Genomic DNA, 25,516 nt, shown 5'->3' on the forward strand with positions numbered 1-25,516 from the left:
ATCTTCCGTTAGCAGTTTTATGAGGTCATCAGTTTCTCCATTAGATTTCTGTAATTTCTTACCCAGAGTTCAGTCCTATGATCTGAAAGTTTATCAGAAAACTGTGTTCCAGAGTAAGTGTCAGAGTCCTTTCCATGAATCCCTCTGAAGATGAGACATATTTGCAAAAGCAAAGAGCATCAGAGTAAAACAACTGACTGTAAACAATACAAGACTTAAAAATAGCAATTGAGGAAGAAACTTATTATTTCTGTGATATACAACACCTTAAACTAATAATTAGAATTATGACTGATAACCAGGACAGATCAGAATTTTAGGAATGTTATATAATTTTCAGAACACTTATATCAATAACATTTACCCACATAATACCAACTAAGAAAGATTATCATCACTTATCTGACCATGCTTCCAATGTAATTTAACAGACAAAATAAGCCTGATTAGTTTAGAATCTTCCACCTTATAGGAAGAGAGAGCAAGTTTTCTCTGTGAAGTCTCAGGGGCCCTCTGAAAATCCTCAGAGAAATTCTCTTCCTTCATTCAGGTCAAAGGAAAACCTTTATTTAGGACTTGAATATTTTTTTTGTTGTTAGAGAAGCCTGTCAAAAATATCAAAAGGTTTTTAAAACACTTATTTAAACAATGCTCACTGTGAAACAATGCTTAGGTATCAACAGCAAAAAAAAAACCTTAATAGAGAGACCTCTGTCTTTTTGTACCTAGTAAACATAAACATAGATACAACAAAACGTAGACCTTTTGTAAACTTACTCAGAAGGAAAACCTTTTATAATCTCGTTATCAAGAGCAGACTAAGAGTTTAAGAAAATTATCCTTTTAAGAGAGAGCCAAATTCTAATTTTTGTACCAGTTTACCTTTTTTCATATTAAAACCCATTTACTTAATTAGATTCATTTCAATCTTAACCAACTTGACCAGGTACAAAACTCTTTCAGAATTTCTTTCACAAACCTTCTATAACTTTCTTTTTGCCTTCAGAATTTGTCCCATGCTTTCTTTCTTCCCTTCTAGTACATTAGGACAAATTTATCTTTCTTAACCAACCAAACAAAAATATTTCCATTCTTTATACCTTCTTTACTGAAAACTTTCATTTTAACTTTCCTTGAATGCAGAGCTGTTTTCCTTATTAATTTCCAATAGCTTTAATTATCTATGTTAATTAGAACTTTTAACCATTAACAGACTCTAGTAAACACTAAAAAGGCAAGCAGTTATGAATTGTCTTTTATATCAGCATTCTAAACACTTCATAATTTCTAGGAACACATCACTTTACAGTAAAAGATCCAAAGACTTTTAGCATCTCTGCAATAAAAACCAAAAGCAGATAAACTTAGATATTTAGCAACGTTTGTTCTATCCAATCCAAAAATTACCCATATACTCAGATTTTTATCACTTAACTTAGCAGAACTCAAGATTGCTACCAAAAAGAATTTGGAAGCTGTTTTTTCCTCCCCCCACCCCTTTTTCTTTTCTTCAGTCTTAGGAATTAGTGATGGGCTAGGTAGTAGCTCCTGGAGAGGGGAGATGATAATCCTTTTTGAGATAAAGGAACTGGTTGGAATCTGAACTGCCTCTAGAGCAGTATTTCCAGTCTTGCAAGGATTTTCTAAGGACAGTTGCTCTTGCTTTCCCAGAAACTGGGTTGTAACTCAAATTACATTCCAGGTTGATCTACCTGTCCAACTGCATCACAAAGGCACAGAAAAACCCAAGTTTTCGATTTTACAGAAGGTCCAGGTTCTGGTCAGGTCCATCCTGAACTTAACCTCGACTTGGTGACAACAGAAGAGATAATGAATGAAACAGACAAAGAAAAGAAGAGATCAGAGCTCACCCTCATGGCCTCTTCCAGAGCGTTATCAAGATAAGAGTCACACAACAGTTCCCGTGCTGGGGCACACAACCCCAGCAGGACAGTTCACAGAATAAATCACAGGTCTCCTACCCTTATAACTGACTCAGTAGGTGACTAAAATACTCAATGAGTCAACTGTCAAGAGAGGGCACCCCACTTAGGGTTGCTGGGGTGCTCAGGCCCAGAAACCCAAAGTTGGGGCTCCCAGGGGTGGAGCCTTTGACTCTTTAAAGATTTCTTTGTTTCCCGGTTGCAAAGCTCAAAAGGAGACGAAAATGGCCATTGTAACTCTAAGAGAGATGAAGACATTTGGGTTAGTTCTACTCAGAAAAACCTTTTGTAAGCGCTTACTTTAAGTCAATGGGATAGAGCTCTTTAGAAAAGAAGAAGGAGATGAGCTCTGAGATTCCAAAGGCAGCTGCAGAGGAGATGGAAGGGATAAGCGGGCTGGGATGGTTTCTGACTTCTTATCCTTTTTTCAAATTCAGATACAGTCTCTGCCAATTTACGGTTAGTCTCCTGTAAAGAATTCACTTTCTCATTATTACGTTTTGAAGCCTCTAAATGCCAATCATAATAAGCTTCCCATTCTTTTGCTTTAGTTTTAGAGCCGGCTCTTTCTACTTGTGCACGCAAATACAGTAGCTTTGAGATATCGAACGTTCCCCACTTTGGCCACTTAAGTCATCTTAGTTAATCCTTCCCATTTTGTTAGATACTTGCAAGCATTGTTTCCATACAGTAAACCAGCTGGAGTTCCATTGGGAGGTTGTCCATCTGGGAGCTGGCTGGCTTTAAAAGCACAGTTTTCCCATTTTCTTTTTGCTTGTCTGTTTTTTTGTTTGTTTGTTTAAAGTCTGAACAACTTCTAAGGACAATGTAGTGGGTCAGAAGTGTGCTGCTTGTGAGTGTTACTCCCTATAGAAAGGTCGTAAACACTCTCTTACGCCCCTCGGTTTTTCCTCCGACAGTCTAAAACCACCGTGGGTCTTGGAAGCGCGGGTGACCAGCCCTTATGTTCGCGTCCCCGGACGAGCCTGTAATTAATTACGGTGAATGAGAGTGGAGTTCCCTATGGGACCGCTGCACAGTCGTGAGGATTGATCCTCTGACACTCCCGCTGAGGTCCTTAGTCACCTAAGGGCGCCTTTTGGTAAAGGCTGGGAGGAGCAAGTGTCCCTTTTCTTCGGAGCTGAACACGTTCAGTCTCTCATTTCTCTATCAAGCAGTTTGTTCAGACCTTATAAACACAATTCTTTCCAATTTAAAGCCAAACTAAAAGGACAACCTCACTCCAAGCTCCTCTAAGCTCCCATGGCTTAGGAATTCTCTCTAGGTTTTTCTCCATCTAGGAAATGTACCAGTACCCCTCAAAACCTCTAGTCTTAAGACCTTACCCAGCTCATATAAACTCTTGGACCATCAACTTAAAGTAAGGAGGTCCAGGTTTCAGGAGAACTCACCAGGGTCACCTGAAGAATGCAGTGATCCAGGGGGCTCAATGGGCCCTTATTGGTACCAAATGCCAGTTCAGTGTAGATTCCAGGTGGCCTCCAGTGGGTTTCTCTGAAATCCTGCTGGGACTACGCCAAGAACTCTGGACGAAAATAATCCATAACCAATATATAAATGAAAATTTGGGTGAGTTTATTCTGAGCTTAAATCTGAGGATTATAACCTGGGGCCTTTCTTCCCGAAGGAAGAAAGGGCACGAAGGAAGAAAGGGCACGAAAGAAGTGGGGTGCACAGAGTGGTTATATACCCCCAGAGAGGATGTTTCACATAGGATTGAAATGTCCCTTTTACAATAGTCGCGAGACTGCTCTGTCCGCACAGCCATTGATGGAAACAGCAGGGTGGCAGTCTGTTGTCTCCAGCTGACTGGTCACAGGTGAGCTGGGTGGTCAAAGATGAGTGCAGCAATCAGTTCCCAGCCTAAGGAAAAATGCTTATCCCTAAGGAAATGCTAATGTGGGGGGAAGTGCACCTTTATCTCAAGGCCTTTGTTCTTGCCATAGGAAATGTCTAAGCAGATATACAATGCATGCTCAACAGCCACAGTCAGGCCGAATTAGGTTTATACCAAATGGCTTCTTCATATCCTCCAATATATCTTATTGCTTGCCATTTTTATTTGTCAAGTGTAACATCATTCCAGTGCTCCTGGAGAAAGGTGATGTGGTTAAGATCCTGTCTTCAAAGAGTGTGTGTGATGGCAAAACTGTGGGGAACCCCACGGGCAGCCTGGAAAGAGTATATTGTGTCCCTTTGGACAAGAGGCAAACTGCAGGTGAGAGTCTGCTGAAATAGGCAATGAACATAACATGTTAGCCAAACCCGTAATAGTAAAATATTTACTGGTTGTTGATTGGATGGAGTCAGTAATTTTAATTACATTGGGTACTAGGTACAGGATACCTACTGGATGAGGCCACAGCATTAAGGTTGCAGTCATCCACCATGAGGCACACATGCCTTTTTGTTATTGTTTAAAATCAGGCAAAATTAGGCTGTTAAATGGAGAGGCAGTGGGGATAATTACTTCTTTATTAATTAGGTCTTATATAATAAGTTTTAGTCCTTAAAGTCTCCGTCTTACCCTACACTGGGCCATATTAAGTATTTTAACTGGGGCTATATGGGGCTCCCATTCTACCAAGCCAATTTGTAAATGTCAACGGCCAAATTTAATTTTAATTTACTACTCATTGTGCTAGAGGGTCTATATCCAATATGGGATATTTTAGGGCAATGGATACCATGACTATGGAAAATTGAGGCAAGGCTATATAAAGTGAGGTGTACCTACTTTACTCCATTTTATATTTAGTTACTTTTGTAAGATTATAGGGAATACAATGTTTAAATTTAGTGGGATCCCCAGCTATGGCTGTAATTCAAGGCCAAGCATCAAGACCATGAAGCTTTGTCAAATGGTGCATTTTAGCAGATATTAAAGTTAATTTAGAACCTATTGAGGCACAAAAGCCAATCAGTGCCCCTTTTATCTTTTTTGTTATATAAATTCTTTTAGTAAATTTTTCATTTATAATCGAGTCAAATTATGGAGCTTTATACACACACACATATATAAAATTCAGTTGTTTACTTTTTATTCTCTACCCTCTATCTAGGTTGGTTTGTGGGTTTTTTTGAGGAAGATGAGCCCTGAGCTAACATCCGTGCCCATCTTCCACTACTTTACATGTGGGAAGCCTGCCACAGCAGGGCTTGACAAGCGGCACCATGTCCACACCTGGGATCAGAACCAGCGAACCCCAGGTTGCCAAAGCAGAACATGTGAACTTAACTGCTGAGCCACTGGGCCAGCCCCTGTTCATTTGTCTTTTTTTCTTTTTCTTTCCCTTTTTTTGTTTATCTGTTCATTCATTTTAGGCTATTAGCTTCCTGAGTCCATGGCTAATAACACTGTGTGGACACGCTGGGTGATCACAGCAGAAGCAGGGGAGAGGAAGAGCGCCCTTTTCTCTCTCCAAGGCTCCCCATCCACCTCCCAGGGATTGAGGGATTGAGGCACTCAGAGGCTATCACAACCTCTTCTTGGGATAGTGCATTTAGCCCCTGGTCTGAAGTACAAGTCCCTTTTCATTGTCTTTTTGGATAAAATCTTTTAGAATGGCTTATATCTCTAGGCAGGTGAAAATTCTAGTTTCTGTTTTAGTCTTTTGTATGTCCCAAACTATTTTGACTCTTTGAGTGTTTATCAGGTAAACTCTTTGTGATCCCAAGTGGTCCTGTCTGTAGGTGGTGGCCTCCCTCTCCAGGATGTCCCAAGTCACCTCTGAGGGCTCTAGATCCACTTCCAGGAGAGCCACAGTGGCCTTATCTGTATTTTGAGGCTCCAGGTTTTGAGCATAATGTCCTTAGCTGGTAAGCTGCTACGCTCAGAAAGGCCCATGAGAGTTGTCCAGGGTTTTACGTTCCTGAATCAATGGCACGACTTCCCTGTCAGGGGTCTTAGGCAAGGTAGGAATAGTGTCCTCTCCTTTCCTTTTTCATTAAGCTTTGTGTCACCAGTCTCCATTCATGTAGTCCCTCCTACCTCACTGGGTCAGGCAGCTAGACAGACAACAAAATAACAATCGTGACCTTTATCACAGGACCTGTGTGACGCCCTGGTCACTGGGATGCCCTCACATTGACCCCATGAATGGCTCAAGACAGAGCAGTCTCACGTAGTCTCCTAGCATAGTGTGGAACAGGCCAAAGAAAACGACTCTGTTACAGAATACAATGACTCTATTGGCCCCACTACTCGTCAGTCTTGCCGGGTGGGCTGTTCAGACCCATCCCACGGCACTTGGATGGGGTTACCCCTCACTCCCTTCAGGAGTCTTTCAACAATCAAAAGTAGCCAATTAATTAGAGCTGCCCCCAGGTGCTCTGTCCTGGACACTGGACACCTTGACTTAGACAGAAATGTGGGGAGGACTCTGTTTCCAAGTTCCATAGTTAGTGGCAGAGATTCACAGCGACACTTGGTAGAGGCAACGAAAAGCAGCTGTGACCACAGCACCAACATGCCAGGAAGCAGTGCCCCTGCCCACGTTGCTGCTGCCATCTAGAAGAGCCTGTTAGTAAGTCAAGAGCAGTCTAGCAGCATGTCATTCAGTGTGGGACCACACCACCCTAATTACTGGGACAAATTGTTTCAATGGGCTTTATTTTTATTTAGATATGGTAAAGCCAACAGATCAGGAGACAAGTGCCACTGAAAGGAGCTAATTTTACTCAAAGTTCCCAGGAGAGGGAATACACATTATTTGGGGGCAGAAGAGTAGAGGACCAAGAAGGACTGAGATGGAGATCAAGAGGCAGAGGGAGGAACTGTGAGCAAAAGCCTTCATGGTAGTTTCCTGGGGAATGAATGGATGAGGTGGGGCAAATGGTGTGTGGGAGGAGTTTAGGATTGGTTGGTTTGCATAATTTCAGTGGGCTCAAGGACACAGTGCTGTCCCTGGCTGGCTGGTACCTGGCCCCTGGGTGATCAGGGCAAGTGCCTTGTCACCCAGAGTGTGAGAGCCTGATAAAGGAGGTGGCTGGGGATGTGGATTTAATTGGCTACTCATGAAGGGGAACTGACTTGCTTCTAGCCAGAGCCTCAAAACTAAGTCGAGAAAGCACTTATAAAAACTATAAGAATCCATTAGTCTTGCAATTTTTTCCACCATGAGCTCTGTAGTGGGTTGAATAGTGTCCTCCCCTGAATTCACGTCCACCTGCAACCTCAGAGTATGATCTTATTTGGAAATAGGATCTTTGAAGATGCAATTATGATGCCATACTGGATCAGAGTGGGCACCATAGCCAATGACTTATCCTTATAGGAAGAGGCCACACAGAGGGAAGAAGACCATATGAAGATGGAGGCAGAGATCGAGGCATGCAGCTACAACCTAAGGAATACCAAGGATTACCAGAAGCTAGGAAGAGGCAAGGAAGGAATTTTCCCTGGAGCCTTTGGAGGACAACTGGTAGCCCTGGCAACCACTTGATTTCAGACTTCTGGCCTCCAGAACTGTGAGATAATAATTTATCAAGTTTGTGGTACTTTATAACGGCAGCCCTAGGAAACTAATACAGATTTTGATACCACAAAGTACGGTACGCCTGTAACGAATACTTTAAAATGTAGAATGTGGTTTTGGAATTGGGTAATGGATAGAGGTTGGAAGAATTTTGAGGCACATGAGAGAAAAAGCCTAGAATCTCTTGAAGAGGTGGTTGGTAGAAGTAAATACAGACGTTAAAGGTAATTCTGGTAAAAGCTAAAAAGGAAGTGAGGAGCACTGTAGGAAATGCTTCTCTCCTCTGAGACACTAGATACATTGTGAACAGAATGTGAGCAGAAACATGGATGTTAAAGCTGCTCCTAATGAGGACTTAGAAGCAAATGAGGAACACGTTCTTGGACCCTGGAGGAAAAGCAATCCTTGTTATAAAACGGTAGAGAATTTGGCTAAATTGTGTTGGAGTAAAAGTAGAACTTGGAAGCAATGAACTTGGGTACTTAACTGAGATTTCCAAGCGGAGCGCTGCAAGCACAGCTGTTTCTCCTTGATGCTCATAGTAAAATATAAGAGGAAAGAAGTAAAGTGAGGAAGGGACAGTCGAGCAAAAGGGAGCCTTCTCCGTCCCCTGCCCTCCTCCGCACCCTGGGGTGTGTGGGAGGAGTCAGGCAGGGGTGGCCGTCCCCTTCGGAGTTTGACGATAAATTTTGAATATTTAAATACTTATAATACTATTCACATCTATAATGTATAGGGTATCTAATATAATCAATAAGTTACTGACAGAGAAAACTAATCATGTGATGAAAACTGACGCTTAGATCAAAAGACAGAACAATGACGCCCAGAGTTTCTCCGGCCTTAGTTACTCCAGGTTTAAATGGAAAGAAACACCCAATTAGACCTGAGTCGTTCTGCCGGCGAGAAGCCAAAATTCTGTTAAATATTTCCAACTTTAAGGAAAAGAAAGTGCCGGTTGTTCCCATACCGGGAGTCGAACCCGGGCCGCCTGGGTGAAAACCAGGAATCCTAACCGCTAGACCATATGGGAACCGCTAGGTGGCCTGTCGCTTGTCTGCATACCCATCGTCCGCGTCAGCGTTCCCATACAGCAGCTGCGCCCACAGGCGCGCTCCGCCCCCGCGGAAGTTCCTCCCGATTTGCTGCTGCTTCAATGCCGGGGACCCCTTCCCCCAACCGGGCCTCGGCGGGGACACCCGGGCCTCTCCTGCTCCGGGAAGTCTCCAAATCGCCAGTGCCAGGCGGGTTGCTGAGCAGATTCGGGAAAGGCCACGCTGAAACCCGAAGTGAAGCCTTAAAGGAAGGAAGGCTATTGCTCGACCTTGACATCTAAAATAAAGGGCCGGAGTTCCACCTGAATCTCTGCCGCGAAAAGCAAAAAGGGAATGTGTTCTGTTTTACACTTTTTGGCTTCAAAATCTCCCTGGTTGGTACTTTGTTGATCGCAGGATTTTGCTCTGAAATTCACCCTTTGTGGGGAAGGCTGTCCTTTTTTCCTCCAGTCACGGGGTTTCCCTTTAAGAGCTTCCATTAGGCTTGTCACTGACAACTCGAGCTAACGTGTCAAAGAAAATGGATTCCCCCAATCCAGCCGCAAATCTGCCCTACTGCGACCGAAGTATATGTTAAAGTCTCCAGAATCACAATAGTGTAGTACCTGTGTGTTTACTGACAGTAAGATCAATGAGACAGAATGGAAGCTGCAAAAAAGGGCACGGTATACACTGGGATTAAGCAAACGGCAAAGGTGGCATCTCAAACCTGCGGTAAGGGTGGACCTGTGGTAGAAAAGACGAAGGTGCAGGCGAGACTCACGTCATACCTCATCTGAGACCACCAAAGTTCTGGAGGAAACACTCAAGAATTCCCTTACCACATTGAGTACCACCCCAAATCCAGAAATCATCAAACAGCTGATTGATAAATTCAACTCTGCTAAGAACATTGACTAAAACCCCCAAGAGCCAGGTGACGGTGCCTTGCACATGCATTAAGCTCTTCAACTGCTCTGTGCAGTTCCGTGGAATGTTTTATTTTACAATAAAAAGTTGATTTTACAGTAAAAATAAAACCACCATAAGCAAAGGTAAAAGACAAACTGGGAAAAAATATTTACATCTCATATTATGAACAAAGGAGTAATTTCCCCCAAACATAAAGATTAGCTCCTAGAAACTGCTAAAAATACCAACAACTCAGTAGGAAAGGAAGCAAGCACACAGAGTTCCCACAACAGGAAACACAATTGGCCCTTCAACAAATTAAAAGAGGCTCAGTCACTCCTGGAAAGATAAAAGCGGGTTTTTAAAAACCTGAAAGGTCGCTTCGAGTTCCCTTGAAAAGCTACGTCAGATCTTTTTTACCTTCTGGCTTAAAAGCTGCCAAAGGCCACCCATCTACTCAGGCGTTTGTGCTTTCACTTCTGCGGAATCATGCTGTCCTGATGTTAGCCATGTATGGTTTTCCTCCAAAGTCTGTTCTGAGTGTCTGGTGAAACGGCAGGGCTACTTCTTGCGCTTCCCTGCCACTGCCCGTGCGGGAGCTCATCCTGTAAGGCAACCACATCTGCCTCATCCAGGAGCTTGTTCTACCTGTTCACAAAGAACTACCAACCGAACAGCTCTGTACCAGCACCACGTGTCCTAGCGGAACACAAGCCTAGAGGTGGTTTCACAGTAGTGACTTTCAACATTACTGAGTTTGCCTCTTTAAACTTTCACACCTAACAAAGTTGGCAACATGCAGACCAGAGAAATTCTACGGAGGGAGGATTTTCTGGGGTGGGAGTGGGTGCAGAGGAAATCTGTGAAGGACGAAGGCCTGAGATGAGGCAGCCAAGTGGAAGAACAGCTGTGCTCACTGCCCTGCCTCTGTGGTCACAGGCTGGGCAGCCCCTGGCTCGAGCTGCTTGAGTTTCTCCTGGAGCCCCCGGAGCTGGCTTCGACCCCAGTCAACCCGGATCTGAAGGGTGGCCATGTCTGCAGCCAGCTGCAGGCCTAGAGGAAAAGGAGAGATTGTCAACATGGTATCTGAGTTGTGAGACAGGACTCAGGGGGCTCTGGACATCCCCAGACATTGGAAAGGCTCCAGGCCTCTCTAGTCTGTACTATTCCTAAAATATTTCAGGTACAGCCTTGCATTGAACCTCACTGGACCCACAGCCTCACCTCTTTGCTAAAATGTCATCTCCTAAGAAAACTTTGATTCTCCCTTCTATCACCCACCAGGAACTAAAAACTCACAGATCGTGACACTGTCTCCTGTGCTTGTTTCCTTCCTTTTTCTCTCCATGATCACAGTCCCTCACTACTCTCACCCCCTCTCCTTCTACTGTCTTCTCTGCCCCCAAGAGTGGTCCACACCCTGGATCCACCTCTAGGTGGCTTTTGCCTGATGCCTCTGCTGGAACGGCTACTGTCAAGTCCTCTGGGCCCTCCACGCTGCCCAATCCACTAGCTAGTCCCATCTTCAGCTTACCTGCCTGGCAGCAGAGCTGGCCACATGTCTGATCACCCCCCTCCAGGAAACACTGTCGCCTCTTGGCTTCTGGGACACCTCACCCTCTGGGTGCTGCTGCTGCCTCACTGCTGCTTCTCAGGCGCCTCAACTGGCTTCTCCCCTTCCACTTCCTCACCTCCTGTCCAGTCCTAGGCCCTCTGCTGATCTTATCCCATCTGAGCTTTAATGCCGTATCTGTGTTGGCAACTTGGGAATTTAAACACCAGTGTTATGTGGTGGGCTCCCAAATCTGTGTCTCTAGCCCAGGCCTCTTCCAAACTCCAGATGCATGTGGCCAACCACCTGCTCAGCATCTCCACCACACAGCACTAGGAGCACAGGACACCCAACTCCTGACTTCCCCTCTGCTGCTGCTGTGCAGCCTTCCCACACCAGGCGAGGGCCGCTCCATCCTCCCAGGCGGTCTGGCTGGAGACTATGGGCTCATCCTTCACTCCTCTCCTTTTCTTACTCCCAAATTGATCTGTCAGCAAATCCTGTGGCTTCAACTCTCAAAATGTGCAGGTTCCCACCACTTACCCCTCCACCACTGCCTCCACCTGTCTCTCACACCTGCCTGCTCCCTGGCACCTGCTTCTTCCTTCTGTTCTCGTCTTTTTCCAGCCAGCACCCACAGGAATCCTGTCACTTTGCAAGTCCAACTGGAGCTCCCTCTGCTCAGAGCTACCCCATCACTCCCAAGTCCTCATCAGGGCCTACCTAGCCCTCAAATCACCTGGGCCCAGCCCCCTCTGACCTCAGCTCCTGGCACTCCCCACTGCCCCAACTCCAGTCCAGCCCAGTGGCCTCCTCTCTGGCATGCCAGACATAATCTCACCTTAGGGCTTTTGCCCTGGCTGGTCCATCTGCCTAGAACACCATTCCCCCAGATCACCCACAAAGCTCTCTCCTCCATCTCTTCAGAGAGGCCTTTCCAGGCCATGCTTCATAAAATAGTTCCCTCAGCCCACTGCATCCACCACACCTTATCTTATCTTCTCATAACAATTCTCTACCTGGCATTATATTTAGAGCCTACTTATTTATTTGCATGTTCTCTTTCTCCCCTCAATAAACATTCCATGAGGAGTGTTTATCCTTCTTATTTCCAGTTGTAACCCCAGCACCTAGCATGAACCTGGAACACTGCCAAGAACCAATAAATGTAAATGCTCTTTGAAAAAACAGCAGGTGTGCAACACAAGTCTGCAACAGAGAAAATCTGCAAAAGCCCTTTGCAGACTAACCCCAGCCCTGGCATTAGTGCTCAAGTTCTCCCTGTAGATAAAGGGTCTAAATTTGGCTCAGGGCCACAATGCAGACTGGCAGGGTCTACTCACCCTCCCGGAAGCTGGCTTGGGCCTGTCGCAAACTGTGAGGAACCAGGATTCCAAACCAGTTCAGAGGGTCCCGGGGGGCTTGGGAGGACTCCAGCTCTGCGGTCCTGGTGAGACCCTTGCGCCTGCGCAGACCTGGAGAAAGAAAGGTCCTAGGCTGGGGGTCTTATTACCTGGCCCTTGTGTTCTCAGTGACAACGTTGAACTTGATCTGAGCTCATGATCCTGGAAAATACTGATGGTTGGGAAACACCGACTACCTTTTGTTTCAGAAAACAGCTTACCACAAAGAATCACCCTTCCCCTTGCGATTCACATGCGAGTTTCTGTCCACTCTTTCTCATGACTCTTATAATACCAGCAGACGACCCCCTTGTTTACCTGTGACATAGCCACACACTGACCTTTCCCATTTTGCCTGAATATGGTGAAAGGTCAGACAGACCCTCCTCCTCCCTGTTGTCCCATGAATGAATGAGAGTAGAAGTCTGTCTTGAAACTAGCTAGACAAAGAGAAACATTTTCTGTTCAGCTCAGACTTCCCCTGATTGTAAAGCAATCCAAGTGTGAAAGCCCTCACTATAAACTTGTCTGTGTTTCCCTATAAAACTCCAAGGCAACAGACCACCCTGGGGAGACATTCCCATCTTCAGATCCGCGGCGTTCCCTCTATCGCAAGAGCCCGAATAAAATCATGTCAGTTGTCCCGTGCGTTCCGTCTCTCACATTGGGAAAGGGCCTGACGGGAAGAATGGGGGCTCACCTGCCTCGCGGGGCCCCACCTCCTCTGGAGTCTGGGCGCCGGCTCTCGCCACCCAGAACCTCTGGAGTCCGTCCTGGGCCTCGCTGAAGAACAAGAGAGGGGATGGACCTTTGGCCGCCCGCTGGACCCCGCCCGCCTACCCGCTCCAGCATGCAAGGCTCCTCACCCGGTGCACACGCAGACCTGCGGCTCCATGCGGGAGGCGTACTGCAGGGGCCCCACGGCCTTGGCGCCCATGGCGTAACGAGCTTGGGAGAGCGCGAGCCAGCCCTGCGGACAGAGGGGAGCGGACGCCCCGTGAGACCCCGCGCGCGCCGCCGCCGCCGTGAAGCCACCCGCCGCCCGCGCCCACCTGCTCCACGCGGGCGTTCAGCGCTGCGCGCTTGGCCTCCAGGTCCTCCAGGTCCCCGAGCAGCTGCAGCAGCCGCGAGTCCAGCTCGGCGCGCAGCTCCGCGGCCGCCATGGCCCCGCTGCGGCCCGAGCCCGCCTCCTTCGGGTCGCCCGGCCCCGCCCACCGGGCCGGCGGTGAGGCTGCGGGAGGCCGAGGCGCTTCTGGAAGCGGCCGCGCTGAAAAAGTGGGGCCGTCGCTGCGGCGACGGCAGGAGGCGGAGCTGCACGGCCGCCGCTTTAAGGGAGGAGCGGCTTTAACGTTAATTCCGGACGGAGCCGGCGGGCGGCCCTGCGGTCAGTCATTGCGCTGCTTTTGCTGTCGCTGGACCGTTTCGAGCAGCCAGTTATGATTCTTTTAGCCGCTCGTCGTTACACTGGGCGCCCTGCCGGGGGAGCTGGCGGTGAAGCCTCGGCTGACGTCTGTCCTAACGGCTGTCGTAAGCCAAGTGACGACATCTTAACCCGCAGCCTATTGGTTGCTCCAGTGGGCGTGTGCTTCCGGACTGGACGGTGGCCTTGCGACTCCCACCCACGGTTCGCCATCTTAACGTTGGGCACTCTCCAGGGCAGCAAAGCCTCGTGAAGCTGCTGGAGATCCTGTTGGTTGAGGGCAGCAGCAAGGGCTGCGCTGCGCCGGCGCGGCGCTCAGAGTCGGCTGGAGCCACGTGGGAGCGGTGTTCAGTATGGTAGGGGAGAGGCTCGAGCCCCGGTCTTGGAGGTGGGGGGCTTGCGTTGGGCTGGGGCTGGTCTCTGGGCTCTGGGCGGGTGGTGCCCCGGCGTGCGTGGCGAAAGAGGGGCTGAGCAGACCGCCGTTCCGCAGCTGCGCCGGGAGGCCCGCCTTCGCCGCGAGTACCTGTACCGCAAGGCCCGCGAGGAGGCGCAGCGCGCCGCGCACGAGCGGAAGGAGAAGCTGCGGCGCGCGCTCGAAGGTAGGCCGGCCCCGCCACCCCCCAGGCCGTCGGGGAGCCCCGCGGAGGGAAGCGCGGGGCGCTGGCCGCGTGGTCGGGTTCGCGCTCCTCTTCGGCGGCCCGCGAGTCGGATCCGGCGCCGACCCAGCGCCGCTCGTCAAGCCGCGCTGCGGCGGCGTCCCGCGGAGAATGGACGGGGACGGGCGCAGATGTCAGCTCAGCCACAGTCTTCCTCAAGCAGGAGGAGGAGGATTGGCAGTATTCCTCACCAAAAACGCGTTGAATTAGCGTTTCTTTGTGTTAGTGTGGCTGAACTTCTTTTCACGTTTTCAGGTTTTCCTGTTGGTTTGCAGATGTCCCTCCATTTGATGATGTGAATTACTTCCCATTTATGTTGCAGTGTTCAGATTTTACAGTTTGTGTGTTAATTTTGTTTACAGTTTGTCTAGTTCTTCCCAAATTTTAAATTTTTACAGTGGTCCTATAGATTGTTTTCCTCTCCTGGTTTTTCTTCTTGTTACCTTCTTCAATACAAGGTAGCAAGAATGTTTTACTGTCTTTTAGGGCTAATAGGATTCCCTTGCACTTTTAAACTGTTAGCCCTGTAGAGGTAAATTTTATTCGCGTCGTAAATTAGGAATCTGACTTTGCAATATTTTCCCCAGTTTTCATTTGCCTTACTAATGACGAGTGTGTCACACATGCCTGATTGGAAATGCCATATTTATCACTATTATGTTGGATCCTCTGTCAGTGGAGCATTGTTCCTATCTGATGGCACATAAACGCGATACCTCTGATTATTTTAAATTCACTTTAATGTTCCCAGGTTTTAAATACATAAAATGTATGTGGCATGTGTGTACATGTTTATGTTAAGCATAATGTTAAACACTTGTGACCTATCTGCCCACTTTAAGAAATGAAAAATGATCAACATACTGAAATTCAGGAATATTTTCCGCAACTTAGATAAGCACTGTATTGAATATTGTTTAAAAATAACCTATTTCCTTGTTTTTCTTTGTGCTTGTGTCATACTTGTTTGCATCCCTAAATCGTATTGGTTAATTTTTAGTTTAAATGTAGTATTGGGTTATATGCATTATTTTGCAACTTTCTCTTATGGTTCAGCTTTGTTTCTGAGAGCCATTGAGTGTAATGGGGAGATCCCTCAGGTGAATATTCCACAGTCTTAATCCATTCCCCTGTTGGTGGTGTTGAGCTTATTCTTAGTTTGGGGGAATTAGGAACGGCACTGCTGCTATGAACATTCTCTTCTATGTGCAAGAGTTCCTCCAGGGCATATTGGAGAGAAGTGCTGGATCCAAGGGCATGCTCCTGTTCAGCTCTATACTCCGAAGTCAGCATACCCACAGCCCCAACACCTGTGCTAGGTCCACTTTAGTTCACAGAGGAAACCTCTGACCTGGAGCGTCATGATTAATGGTTTTGTTAGAGGATTTCATGATTTCTGATCCACTTCATACAGAAAGAGAAATCTCTATTTGTTCTCTTTTTTTTTTTTGGAAGAACACTAGCCCTGAACTAACATCTGCTGCCAATTGTCCTCTTTTTGCTGAGGAAGACTGGCCCTGAGCTAACACTCTGTGCCCATCTTCCTCCACTTTATATGTGGGATGCCTACCACAGCATGGCTTGCCAAGTGATGCTGTGTCCACACCTGGGATCTGAACCAGCGAACCCTGGGCCGCCAAAGCAGAACGTGTGCACTCAACCGCTGCGCTACCGGGCCGGCCCCTCTATTTATTCTTTTAAAAATTAGTTTGTTAACTTTTTTTGTAACTACAAAAGCAATACATATTTGTGATTAAGTATCTTAGAAAGTCCTCAAGCCATAGGGCTCAGGAACCGTAGAAAATAAAGTCTCTTGTAACCACTGTTAACAGATTGGCATATAGACAGAAATAGTTTTGTCGTCCCTCCCCCCTTCACTGCCCAGTAATCACGTATCACCTCTCTGCTTAGAAAGGAGAGAGAAGGGTATTTTTCCACTGTTAAAAAACAAAACCCAGCTGAGTAACTTTTAAAGATCTCATTGGCTTTATTCAGTGATTCATGAATCGGGCAGCATCCCATCCAGCAGATAGAAAGGAGCTCCGAGGAGCTGGACAAAATGAAAGACTTAGAGGCAGAAGAGGACAAGACAGGGGAGTTACACGAGACAAAAACATGGATTGGCTGTGGCAAGGTCACTTGCCTTTGGGGGGTGGCAGGGGTCCATCAGGCAGATGCCCTCACTAGTGCTGACCAGGCGGTTCCTGGCTGGCTGGTTTAAGAGTCCATTTCTGGGAGAGCCAAAATTGTAATTAAGTGTCGGTTTGGTGATGTGGAGCTTAGCATAAGTGACTCCATTTGGGGCCTGTGTCCTGTTTTTAACACATCAGGTTTGTACAGGTTTGTAACCCGCAGTGCTGTCTAAGCTCAGGGCTCCGCGCGTCTCTCACTCAGCCTCTGTCTTCTCCTGCAGAGAACCGCCTGATTCCCACCGAGTTGCGCCGGGAGGCTCTAGCGCTGCAGGGCTCGCTGGAGTTTGACGATGCTGGTGGTGAAGGTGACCTTCCTCCACACTGTGGGCCAACTCCTCTACCTGCCCTCAAGTCCGCTGGCCTCTACGTCCTTCCTCAGATCCCTTGAGGACAGGCTCTGTGGCTCCTGCTCCTGCAGCTGTCCTGCGGGTGCCAGCATGGTTCTGCACAGGTGGCACCTCAGGAGAGCTCTCCCTGAGTGCTCACAATCCATTTATGATGCACATAGTTTTACCCCACTTACTCTCTGCTTTGCTTCATCTCTTGATTGTCCCCCTCACTAGAATGTGAGCTCTGCCAGGGCAGGACAGTGTCCATTTTGTTCACTGCCATGTCCCCAGTTCCCAGCACTTCATTGGCAGCCAGTTGTTTCATTCATTGCATTATTCGATGAATATGAAAGGGGTGACAAACATATAAGTATTTATGAGAGAAAGGGGTCTGTTACCTTTGGCCTTAACAGAATCTGGACTTGTGCTAACATGATAGCCTCTAGCCCATGTGATTAATACAGCTTGAATGAGCTAAACTTAAATCACATGTAAACATTCAGTTCCTCGTTTGCGCTTGTACTTACAGCCAGTCTGGCTGGCAGCCACCTTGTTGCCCATTCTGGGTATGGAGCGTTTCCATCGGTGAAGGTACTGGCAGACGTTGCTGCCCCCAACTTAGTATGTCACTTTCCAAGACAGTGTCGGCTTGCCCCTCATGCTCCTGACAGGTGTGACCAACCACGTGGATGACGAATATCGATGGGCAGGGGTCGAGGATCCCAAGATCATGATCACTACCTCCCGTGACCCCAGTTCACGCCTCAAGATGTTTGCAAAGGTACCAGTAGCGGGGAGTGAGTGGGAGATGCTCAGATGCCCGTGGCCCCAGTTCTAACTGGAGTATGTTTATGTGCAGGAGCTGAAGTTGATTTTCCCAGGAGCCCAGCGCATGAACCGTGGCCGACATGAGGTAGGGGCATTGGTGCGAGCCTGCAAAGCTAATGGGGTCACCGACCTGCTGGTTGTCCACGAGCATCGAGGCACACCTGGTAAGGCTGGTGTCGGGGAGCAGGGTGTCTGCCAGGGTGGTCGTCTGAGAGGAGACAGGGTCTCTGACGGCCTTCCTGGCCCCACCAGTGGGGTTCATCGTTAGCCACCTGCCCTTCGGCCCCACTGCTTACTTCACACTGTGCAATGTGGTCATGCGGCATGACATCCCCGACCTGGGCACTGTGTCAGAGGCCAAGCCTCATCTCATCATGCATGGCTTCTCTTCCCGCCTGGGCAAGCGGGTGAGTCTGGGGCCACTGGGTGAGGGCTGGGGGCAGGGGGTGCCAAGCCGGGCATTTTTCCCCACTCTCCTTCCCTCTGCCACAGGTCTCTGACATACTCCGTTACCTCTTCCCTGTGCCCAAAGATGACAGCCACCGGGTTATCACATTTGCGAACCAGGATGACTATATCTCCTTCCGGTGGGTCTGTGGGCTGGCCCCGGGATGCCTTCCTGACCTTTGTGCTGTTGCTGACCGCAGCTGCTCCCTGCCTCCCCTTGCCTCAGGCACCACGTGTACAGGAAGACTGACCACCGCAACGTGGAGCTGACCGAAGTCGGGCCTCGCTTTGAGCTCAAGTGTGAGTTTGGGGCTTTATCCCATGATACAGTGGGCGTGGTGGGGGAATGCTGGCTGTGTAGGTGACAGCGTCCCTGTCCCCTTCCCCCAGTGTACATGATCCGCCTGGGCACCCTGGAACAGGAGGCCACAGCAGACGTGGAGTGGCGCTGGCATCCCTACACCAACACCGCACGCAAGAGGGTCTTCCTGAGTGCCCAGTGAGCCTCCTGCTGGTCAGGACGTGGACCCGGACCCAGGACTGAAGGGGTTAGAATAAAGTCTGTGTGCCACACCACCCCTTTTGCCTCTTAGTGGTCCAGTCAGGCCTGTTGTCTGGCTGAACGTGAAGACCAATGTCCATGGGGTCTCCTCAGGTGGGGACCTGCCAGCTCTGGGACGTTCTCAGGCCTGGTGTCGCCATTGTGTCTAGGACCAGGCAGGCCCCACATGCTGGCTTGCCCTTAGCCATAGGGAGGGTTTGGTGCTACCCCTGAGAGATTTGGTGCTGTTGTCATCATCTGGGATGGGTACATTTGCAGGGCATGTCACATTTGCTCTGAGCAACTGTGAGACTTGGGGGCCTGACACAGAGAAGGCAGGACCCGCTCCGTGCTCAGCAGGATCCTTCAGTCCGCCTCAGGCACACCTTAAGTCCATTGATTGAGGACACGGTGACGCTTTAGGGACCGCCTGCTGCACACAGCTTCAGCTCTCTCGTCAAGGCAGGGTTTATCTGAAGTCACACAGGGAGAGCCACGGCTGCCCAGGAGAGGCTGAGCTCTCCCCTTGGCTCCATACTCATCCCCTTTGCCCTCTCTCTCTCCCCACTTTCCTATGTACCCAAGGGCCCTGGTTTTACACAGAATGGGTGTCAAGACCCTACAGAATGGAGACAAGTTGACGTGGAGTAGAGTGATGATGATAAGAAAGAAATCCATCACACTGGGTGGGACAGGCCTATGAAGAAACAAGGCAGGCAGGGGGATGGAGAATGGGGAGGCATCTGCAGGTGCCCTGAGGGCTACATGATGGCAGAAAGATGCAGGGGCCACCTGGATGACCCATGCAAAGACCCTGAGGTGGACAGTGCTCATAAGGATTCCAGGAACAGGAGTGGCCTAGTAAGAGGCTGTCCTCAGGGAGAGCAGGGGACCCGCAGGACCCACTGGGCCACAGCATTCAGAGAGCAGGGGATAGGCCTTCATGGGACGTCTGTGACTTAGGGTCCCAATCCTGTGAATCCAGTTCCTTCTGCAGCACCTTCCAGGGCCTCTCCCAGCTTGACAAATGAAGAACGTGCAATTAACGTTTTTTTGTAAGTTATGGAAATTCCAAAATACATACAAAAATACAGTAGTATGATGTTCTGTGTTAGTTTCCTTGGGCTGCCACAACAAATTGCCACAAACTGAGTGCCTTAATACAACAGACATTTATTCTCTCACAGTTCAGGAGGCCAGAAATGGAAGATTAAGGTGTCAGTTCCCCCAACCCCTCCTCCGTTCCTTGCCTCTTCCAGTTTCTGGTCTGCCAACAATCCTTGGTGTTCCTTGGCTTGTAACTGCATTACTCTGGTCGCTGCTTTTCTCTTCATGTGGCCTTCCTCTCCGGTCTGTCAAGTCTCTGTATGTCTCTTAGGACACTTGTTGCTAGATTTGTGGCCCATCAGAAAATACAGGATGACCTCTTCATTTCAAGGTGCTAAACTTAATCACATCGGCAAAGTCCTTATTTTCCAAATAAGATCATGTTCACAGGCTCCAGGGATTGGGCTATGGACACGTGTGTTGGGGGCCACCATTCATCCAACTGCGTGTCCCCATCCAGAAGGTGAGCCTCAGTCAGTGTGGGTGCTCCTGCCCTTCCTGTTTTGGGTACCTCCTACATACACTTATCACAGGCATGATGAGGATGACCCCTTGCTGACCAAGCATCTTCCCAGGTGAGCTCCACGAGGCCTAAGGCTCTCTCTGCTGCTTCCCCAGCACAGAGCAGGCCCTTAGTCACTCATGTTTTGTTTTTTAATAATGTGAGCACATAAGTCTCACTTAGAGCAGGGCCTGGCACTGGGGGCCAGCTCTTAGCCAGAGACAGACAGAAAATAAGCAAGATGTGAACCATTTATTATTCAGTTCACATCCTCTGTGCTGAAGAAGCCTGTGAGTATAATTCTCTGAAGTTCCTCAGAGAACCCAGCACATCAGGCATATCTGCCGTGGAGGGCATGATTGAAGGACAGTTGTGTCCACGTTTTGCTCATCAGCTGTGTTTAGCTGTTGGGGTGGGTGGTATCTACTGTTTGTGGCGCTCTGGGGAAACAGGATACCGTGCTGGTGGAAGAATCTGTGGGTTAAGGCTTTGCAGATGGCAGTTTGGCAGGGTTTTTTAACATTTAAAATGTGGTTCTACTTGAGTCACCATCCTAGGATCAGAAGTGGTTGCTGGGATGCTGCTGGGGACGGCTTGGGCACAGCTTTGTCTGCATGTTTGAGCAAGTTGGGAAAATGTCCTCTGGCACAGAGAACGTCCTGAGGACTCGCGGGAAGCCTTGGACTAGAGGGGCGGTGCAGTGCTAAAGGGCTATTGGTGCATCTGCTGTTTGACTTTTCTAGGAAGAAATCAGTCAGTACTTGTGTAACTGTAAATTGTAAAGGACAGGGAGGAGACGGACGTGGACCTGGTCCCTTGTGCTCAGTGCGAGCAGCTCCAGGCAGAGCGCGGCAGCCCCGGGAGAAGCCTGCATCGCCGCTGCACCTGAGTCTCGTGCTCTAGGATTCTCCTCAGTACTCAGAAATGCTGACAAGTGGGGAATCCACGTGAAGGGCATGTGGGAGATCTGTGCAGTATTTTTGCAGCTTTTATATAAACGTGACATTATTTCAAAATAAAGCATTATTGAAGTTTTAAAGGAATTGTTAATCTTGTTGGGTGACTCGGCATTAGGATTACTTTAGGAAACGTCTTTAGGTGTTAGAGCTATGGTGAAGTATTTGGGTGTGAAATAGCAGCCTGGTACTTGAAAATGCTTCAGCAGATGGGGAAAAAAGTTGCTGGAGCAAAATACTAACTGTCAGATTTAGGTGATGTAGACGGGTTTTGTTGTAATATTCTACTTTGATGTGTGTTTTACATTTCTCGTAATAGAGGATTAAAAGGAAAATAATTACAAATGCCTTCCATTGTTATGAAAGAGGCTTTCATATTTCTGTTTCGTTTTAAATTATTAAAAACCTTCAAATAAAAAGATCTAGAAGACGACATACCAACCGTCAATGGTGATTCAAAGCCATTTACAGTTAAGGCCGAAGGATGATGGAGAAGTTTATTCCACATCTGTGTATTTGAAATTTTTAGCAGAGAATATATCCATTTTTTACTTACACAAAAAAGTAAAACTTTAAGCACCAGACGAAGTGCATTTTAGGCTCAGGTCCATGAACCAGGCTGCACTGAACATCTTGCCCACTACCCTTTGTTTTTTTCTTAGGGTACATTCCTAGAAATGAAATTTCTGATCGAAGGAGATGTACAAGTCTAAGCCTTTTGCTGTTTACTACAGAAAGTTTGAGGCAAGAGACCATTTTTATCTATCAGATTGACAAAGATGAAAAATTCGAATATGGTTGGTAAGGATATGGGGGGTTGGGGTTTTGTATGTAATAGGTGCAGAACTTTGGAGGTAAATTTTGTAATATCCCCAGAAGTAATAATATGCCTCTCTCCTCAGTCCAGTAGACAGATGTGCAATCCAGATGTGCCTCACATGGACACTCCAACTTGTGGACAGTAGTGGCAGTGCCAGGATCTGTACTGTTTGTAGCAGCAAAAGCGGGGGAACAGCCTAGCTGTTGACTAACAGGACTGCAGGTCCCTACATTAGGAGGCATCCACGGAGTGGAACACTGTAGTCATTGAAAAGAACCTCAAGATAGAGTATTAAATAAAAGGAAGTGTGGTGTGAAGCACTATCTGTGATACGTTCCCGCCGTGCAGAAGAAAGGAGAGGAGGGCCCACGCTCACGTGTGGACTGCATTCTTTCCGGAGGGGTGCACATGCCGCCGCTGGTGCCTTGGGGTAGGGAACGGGTACACCCGGATCCAGGCAGCAGGGAGACTTCAATGCTAGTGTGGGTAAACGCTTCATTTACTTGTTGACCATTTTTGAGAGCTGCCTTCTGGGTTCTCTGCTCATTTTTCTTTGGAGTGCAGGGGAGGCACTTGGATATTGTTTGTTGGCTTTCAAGAGTTTAAAGATGTTGCATCTATTTCTGCAATACAGTCATGCGCCACATAACGACATTTCAGTGAATGACGGACTGCGTATATGGCGGCAGTCCCACAAGATTAGTACCACAGAGCCTAGGTGTGTAGTGGGCTATACCATCTAGGTTTGTGTAAGTGGACACTGATGGTCACACAATGATGAAGTCACCTAACGATTAATTTCTCAGAACATGGCCCCGTCAAGTGACACATGGCTGTACTGCTATTTCAAACGTACAGAAGTAGACCCAGTGACAAATAAATCACCTTCCTTCTCCCCGCATCCTCAGCAGTCCCTCCAGAGGCTACTGACTTTTTAAAAAATCTAGTCAGATATTTTTCTATTCATGGTATTATTTATTTATTTTTTTTAACACAAAAGGGATTGAACTATGCACACCGTTCTGGAACTTGCCATCTTTCCCTGTAGTGATCTCGCTAGGCTACCCCTGGGTTACCAAGGGTACCCTTAGGTTTTCTAGGATATCTCATACATGTGGATCCACCTCCAGTTTAATGGCTGCACATTCAAGTTGTTTCCTATTTTTGCTCCCACAAACATTGCTTCAGACACATCACTGAGCATACCTCTGTGTATAATTATGAAGTGTGTCTGAGGAATAAATTCCTACCAGTGGAATTCTGTCTTTAAAGTGATCATAGATGCTGCTGAATTGTCCTCCGAGCGGCTGTCCATCCCAGCCGCTGTCAGTGGATCTGAGTGCCTGTTTATGTCCTTGCCAGCACTGGGCACTATCAGACTCTTCATCTTCACCAAACTCTAGGTGCAAGATGGTTCCCCAGTGAATTTACATTTCTTTAATCATAATGGAGGTTGTGCACCTTTTGAAATACTTATTGGCCATTTGTGTGTGTGTTTGTTCTCTGTGACCTGTTTGCTCTCTTGATAGAAACGATTGTTTGCCTCTATATTGGTTGATTGTTTTACATCTTTTGTTTTTTTTTTTAAAGATTGGCACCTGAGCTAACATCTGTTGCCAGTCTTCTGTTTTGTTTTGTTTTGTTTTGTTTGTTCTTCTACCCACAGTGCCCGAGTACATAGTTGTATATTCTAGTTGTAGGTCCTTCTGGTTGTGCTAAGTGGGATGCTGCCTCAGTATGGCCTGATGAGCGGTTCTAGGTCCGCACCCAGGATCCGAACCCAGGATCCAAACCGGTGAAGCGCTGGGCCACCCACGAGGAGTGTGTGAACTTAACCACTCGGCCACAGGGCCGGCCCCTGTTTTACATCTTGTGGAAAATTTCACACACACAGGAGCAGAGAGGACTGTACAGTGAGTGCATGAGCCTGTCTCAATGTTGACTGGTCTGGTTTCTTTCGTAGCCCCACTCACTCCCTATATCCACTCATTTATTTTTAAGCAAATCCCAGACACCATACTATTTCATCTATAAATATTTCCATGTATGTCTCTAAAAGATAAGGACCTAGTAAAAATAGGAATACCCCATTATCACACTTAAAAAATCAACAATTACTCCAAATACATTATTTCAAATAGTTACTTAGTGTTCAGTTTTCCCAGATTACAGTATGTTTGTCTGAACTAGGATCTAAATTAGGTCTATTCATTACAAATGATTGACAAGTTTCTCGTCGTCTTTTTTAAAACAGTTTTATAGAGCTAGAATTCACATATCACACAGTTCACCCATTGAAAGTGTACAATTAAATTTTTTTATCATATTTACAAGGTTCTATAATCATTTCCACAACCTAAGTTTAGAACATTCTTGTCCCTCCTAAAAGAAACCCCATACCCATTAGCTGTCACTCCCCATTCTCCTCCAACCATGCCCCCCCACCCTCAGCCCCTTGCACACCACTAATCTCCTTCTGGTCTCTATGTATAGACTTGCCTATTTTGGACTTTTCATATGAATAGAATCATATGGGATGTTTTTGATGGGATTCTCTCAGCGTTATTTCCAAAATTTATCCATGTTGTAGCATGTATCAGTATTTCATTTTTTTAATTGCTGAGTAATATTCCATTGTATACATACCATACTCATAAAATTAGAGTTGTTTCCACTTTGGGGCTATTATGAGTAATATGCTGCTGTGAGCATTTGTGTGTAAGTCCTAAGTCTCTTTCAACCTATGGGATTCTCTCTTTTTTTATTTTTCTTTCTATTTTATTCAATTAGGAAACTGGTTTATTTGTCCTGTGGTTTCCACAGTCTGGATGTTTCTGATCCTGTGGTGTTATTTAACACTTGCCTGTGCCCTTGTATTTCCTCTGAATTAATATCTAGAACTAGATGTACAGATACAGTTTTAAACTTTTTTGGTAGAAATGCTTGATGAAGTGGTGTGTTCTCTCACCAGGAGGGTCATAATGTCTGGATGTCATTTTTGTGATGTTAGCAGACATTAATATCATTGCTTAGTTCCATTAATTCACTAGCGATGTGAAACTTGGTGCCTGTTTTTCAAGAAATCAATATGAAATCTGTTTGGCATTCGAGTTTCAAATTCATTATTGCTGGTATATAGGAAAGTGATATTTGTGTGATGTGTGTGTATTATATTTTAACTAGATACCTTATTAAATTTTCTTCTAAGTTCTTACAGTTTTTCATAAGATTTTCTAGAACTTTCCAGCTGACTATGCCATATGCCAGTTACAGTGTTTTTGACAGACCCCTCTTCTTTTTTCCTTGCCACAGTGCATTGGCTAGGACTTCAGAACACCCAACAGCAGCAGGTGTTCTGGTGAGATGCCCTCTGCCC

General features: G+C 47.1%; 2 protein-coding genes and 1 non-coding gene across 3 annotated transcripts; 1 reads left to right on the forward strand and 2 right to left on the reverse strand.

Moving 5' to 3' along the window:
- Positions 1-8,402: 8,402 nt before the first annotated feature.
- On the reverse strand, positions 8,403-8,474 carry TRNAE-UUC (transfer RNA glutamic acid (anticodon UUC)). The gene has a single exon. It is a non-coding gene; the product is annotated as a tRNA-Glu (tRNA).
- Positions 8,475-9,434: 960 nt separating this feature from the next.
- Positions 9,435-13,854, reverse strand: CCDC115 (coiled-coil domain containing 115). Its single transcript, XM_023622611.2, has 5 exons — positions 13,395-13,854; positions 13,209-13,312; positions 13,043-13,125; positions 12,283-12,414; positions 9,435-10,440 (listed from the first exon to the last, which is right to left on the reverse strand). Exons 1-5 carry the CDS (start codon positions 13,503-13,505, stop codon positions 10,301-10,303), a joined length of 570 nt encoding a protein of 189 aa, XP_023478379.1. The 5' UTR covers positions 13,506-13,854; the 3' UTR covers positions 9,435-10,300.
- IMP4 (IMP U3 small nucleolar ribonucleoprotein 4) lies at positions 13,422-21,403 on the forward strand. The gene is made up of 9 exons (XM_023622610.2): positions 13,422-14,118; positions 14,253-14,361; positions 16,832-16,915; positions 17,611-17,720; positions 17,799-17,931; positions 18,020-18,174; positions 18,260-18,354; positions 18,441-18,514; positions 18,605-21,403. Exons 1-9 carry the CDS (start codon positions 14,116-14,118, stop codon positions 18,715-18,717), a joined length of 876 nt encoding a protein of 291 aa, XP_023478378.1. The 5' UTR covers positions 13,422-14,115; the 3' UTR covers positions 18,718-21,403.
- Positions 21,404-25,516: the final 4,113 nt, after the last annotated feature.

This window comes from Equus caballus, chromosome 18 (genome assembly GCF_041296265.1).
Source record: "Equus caballus isolate H_3958 breed thoroughbred chromosome 18, TB-T2T, whole genome shotgun sequence".
NCBI lineage: Eukaryota > Metazoa > Chordata > Mammalia > Perissodactyla > Equidae > Equus > Equus caballus.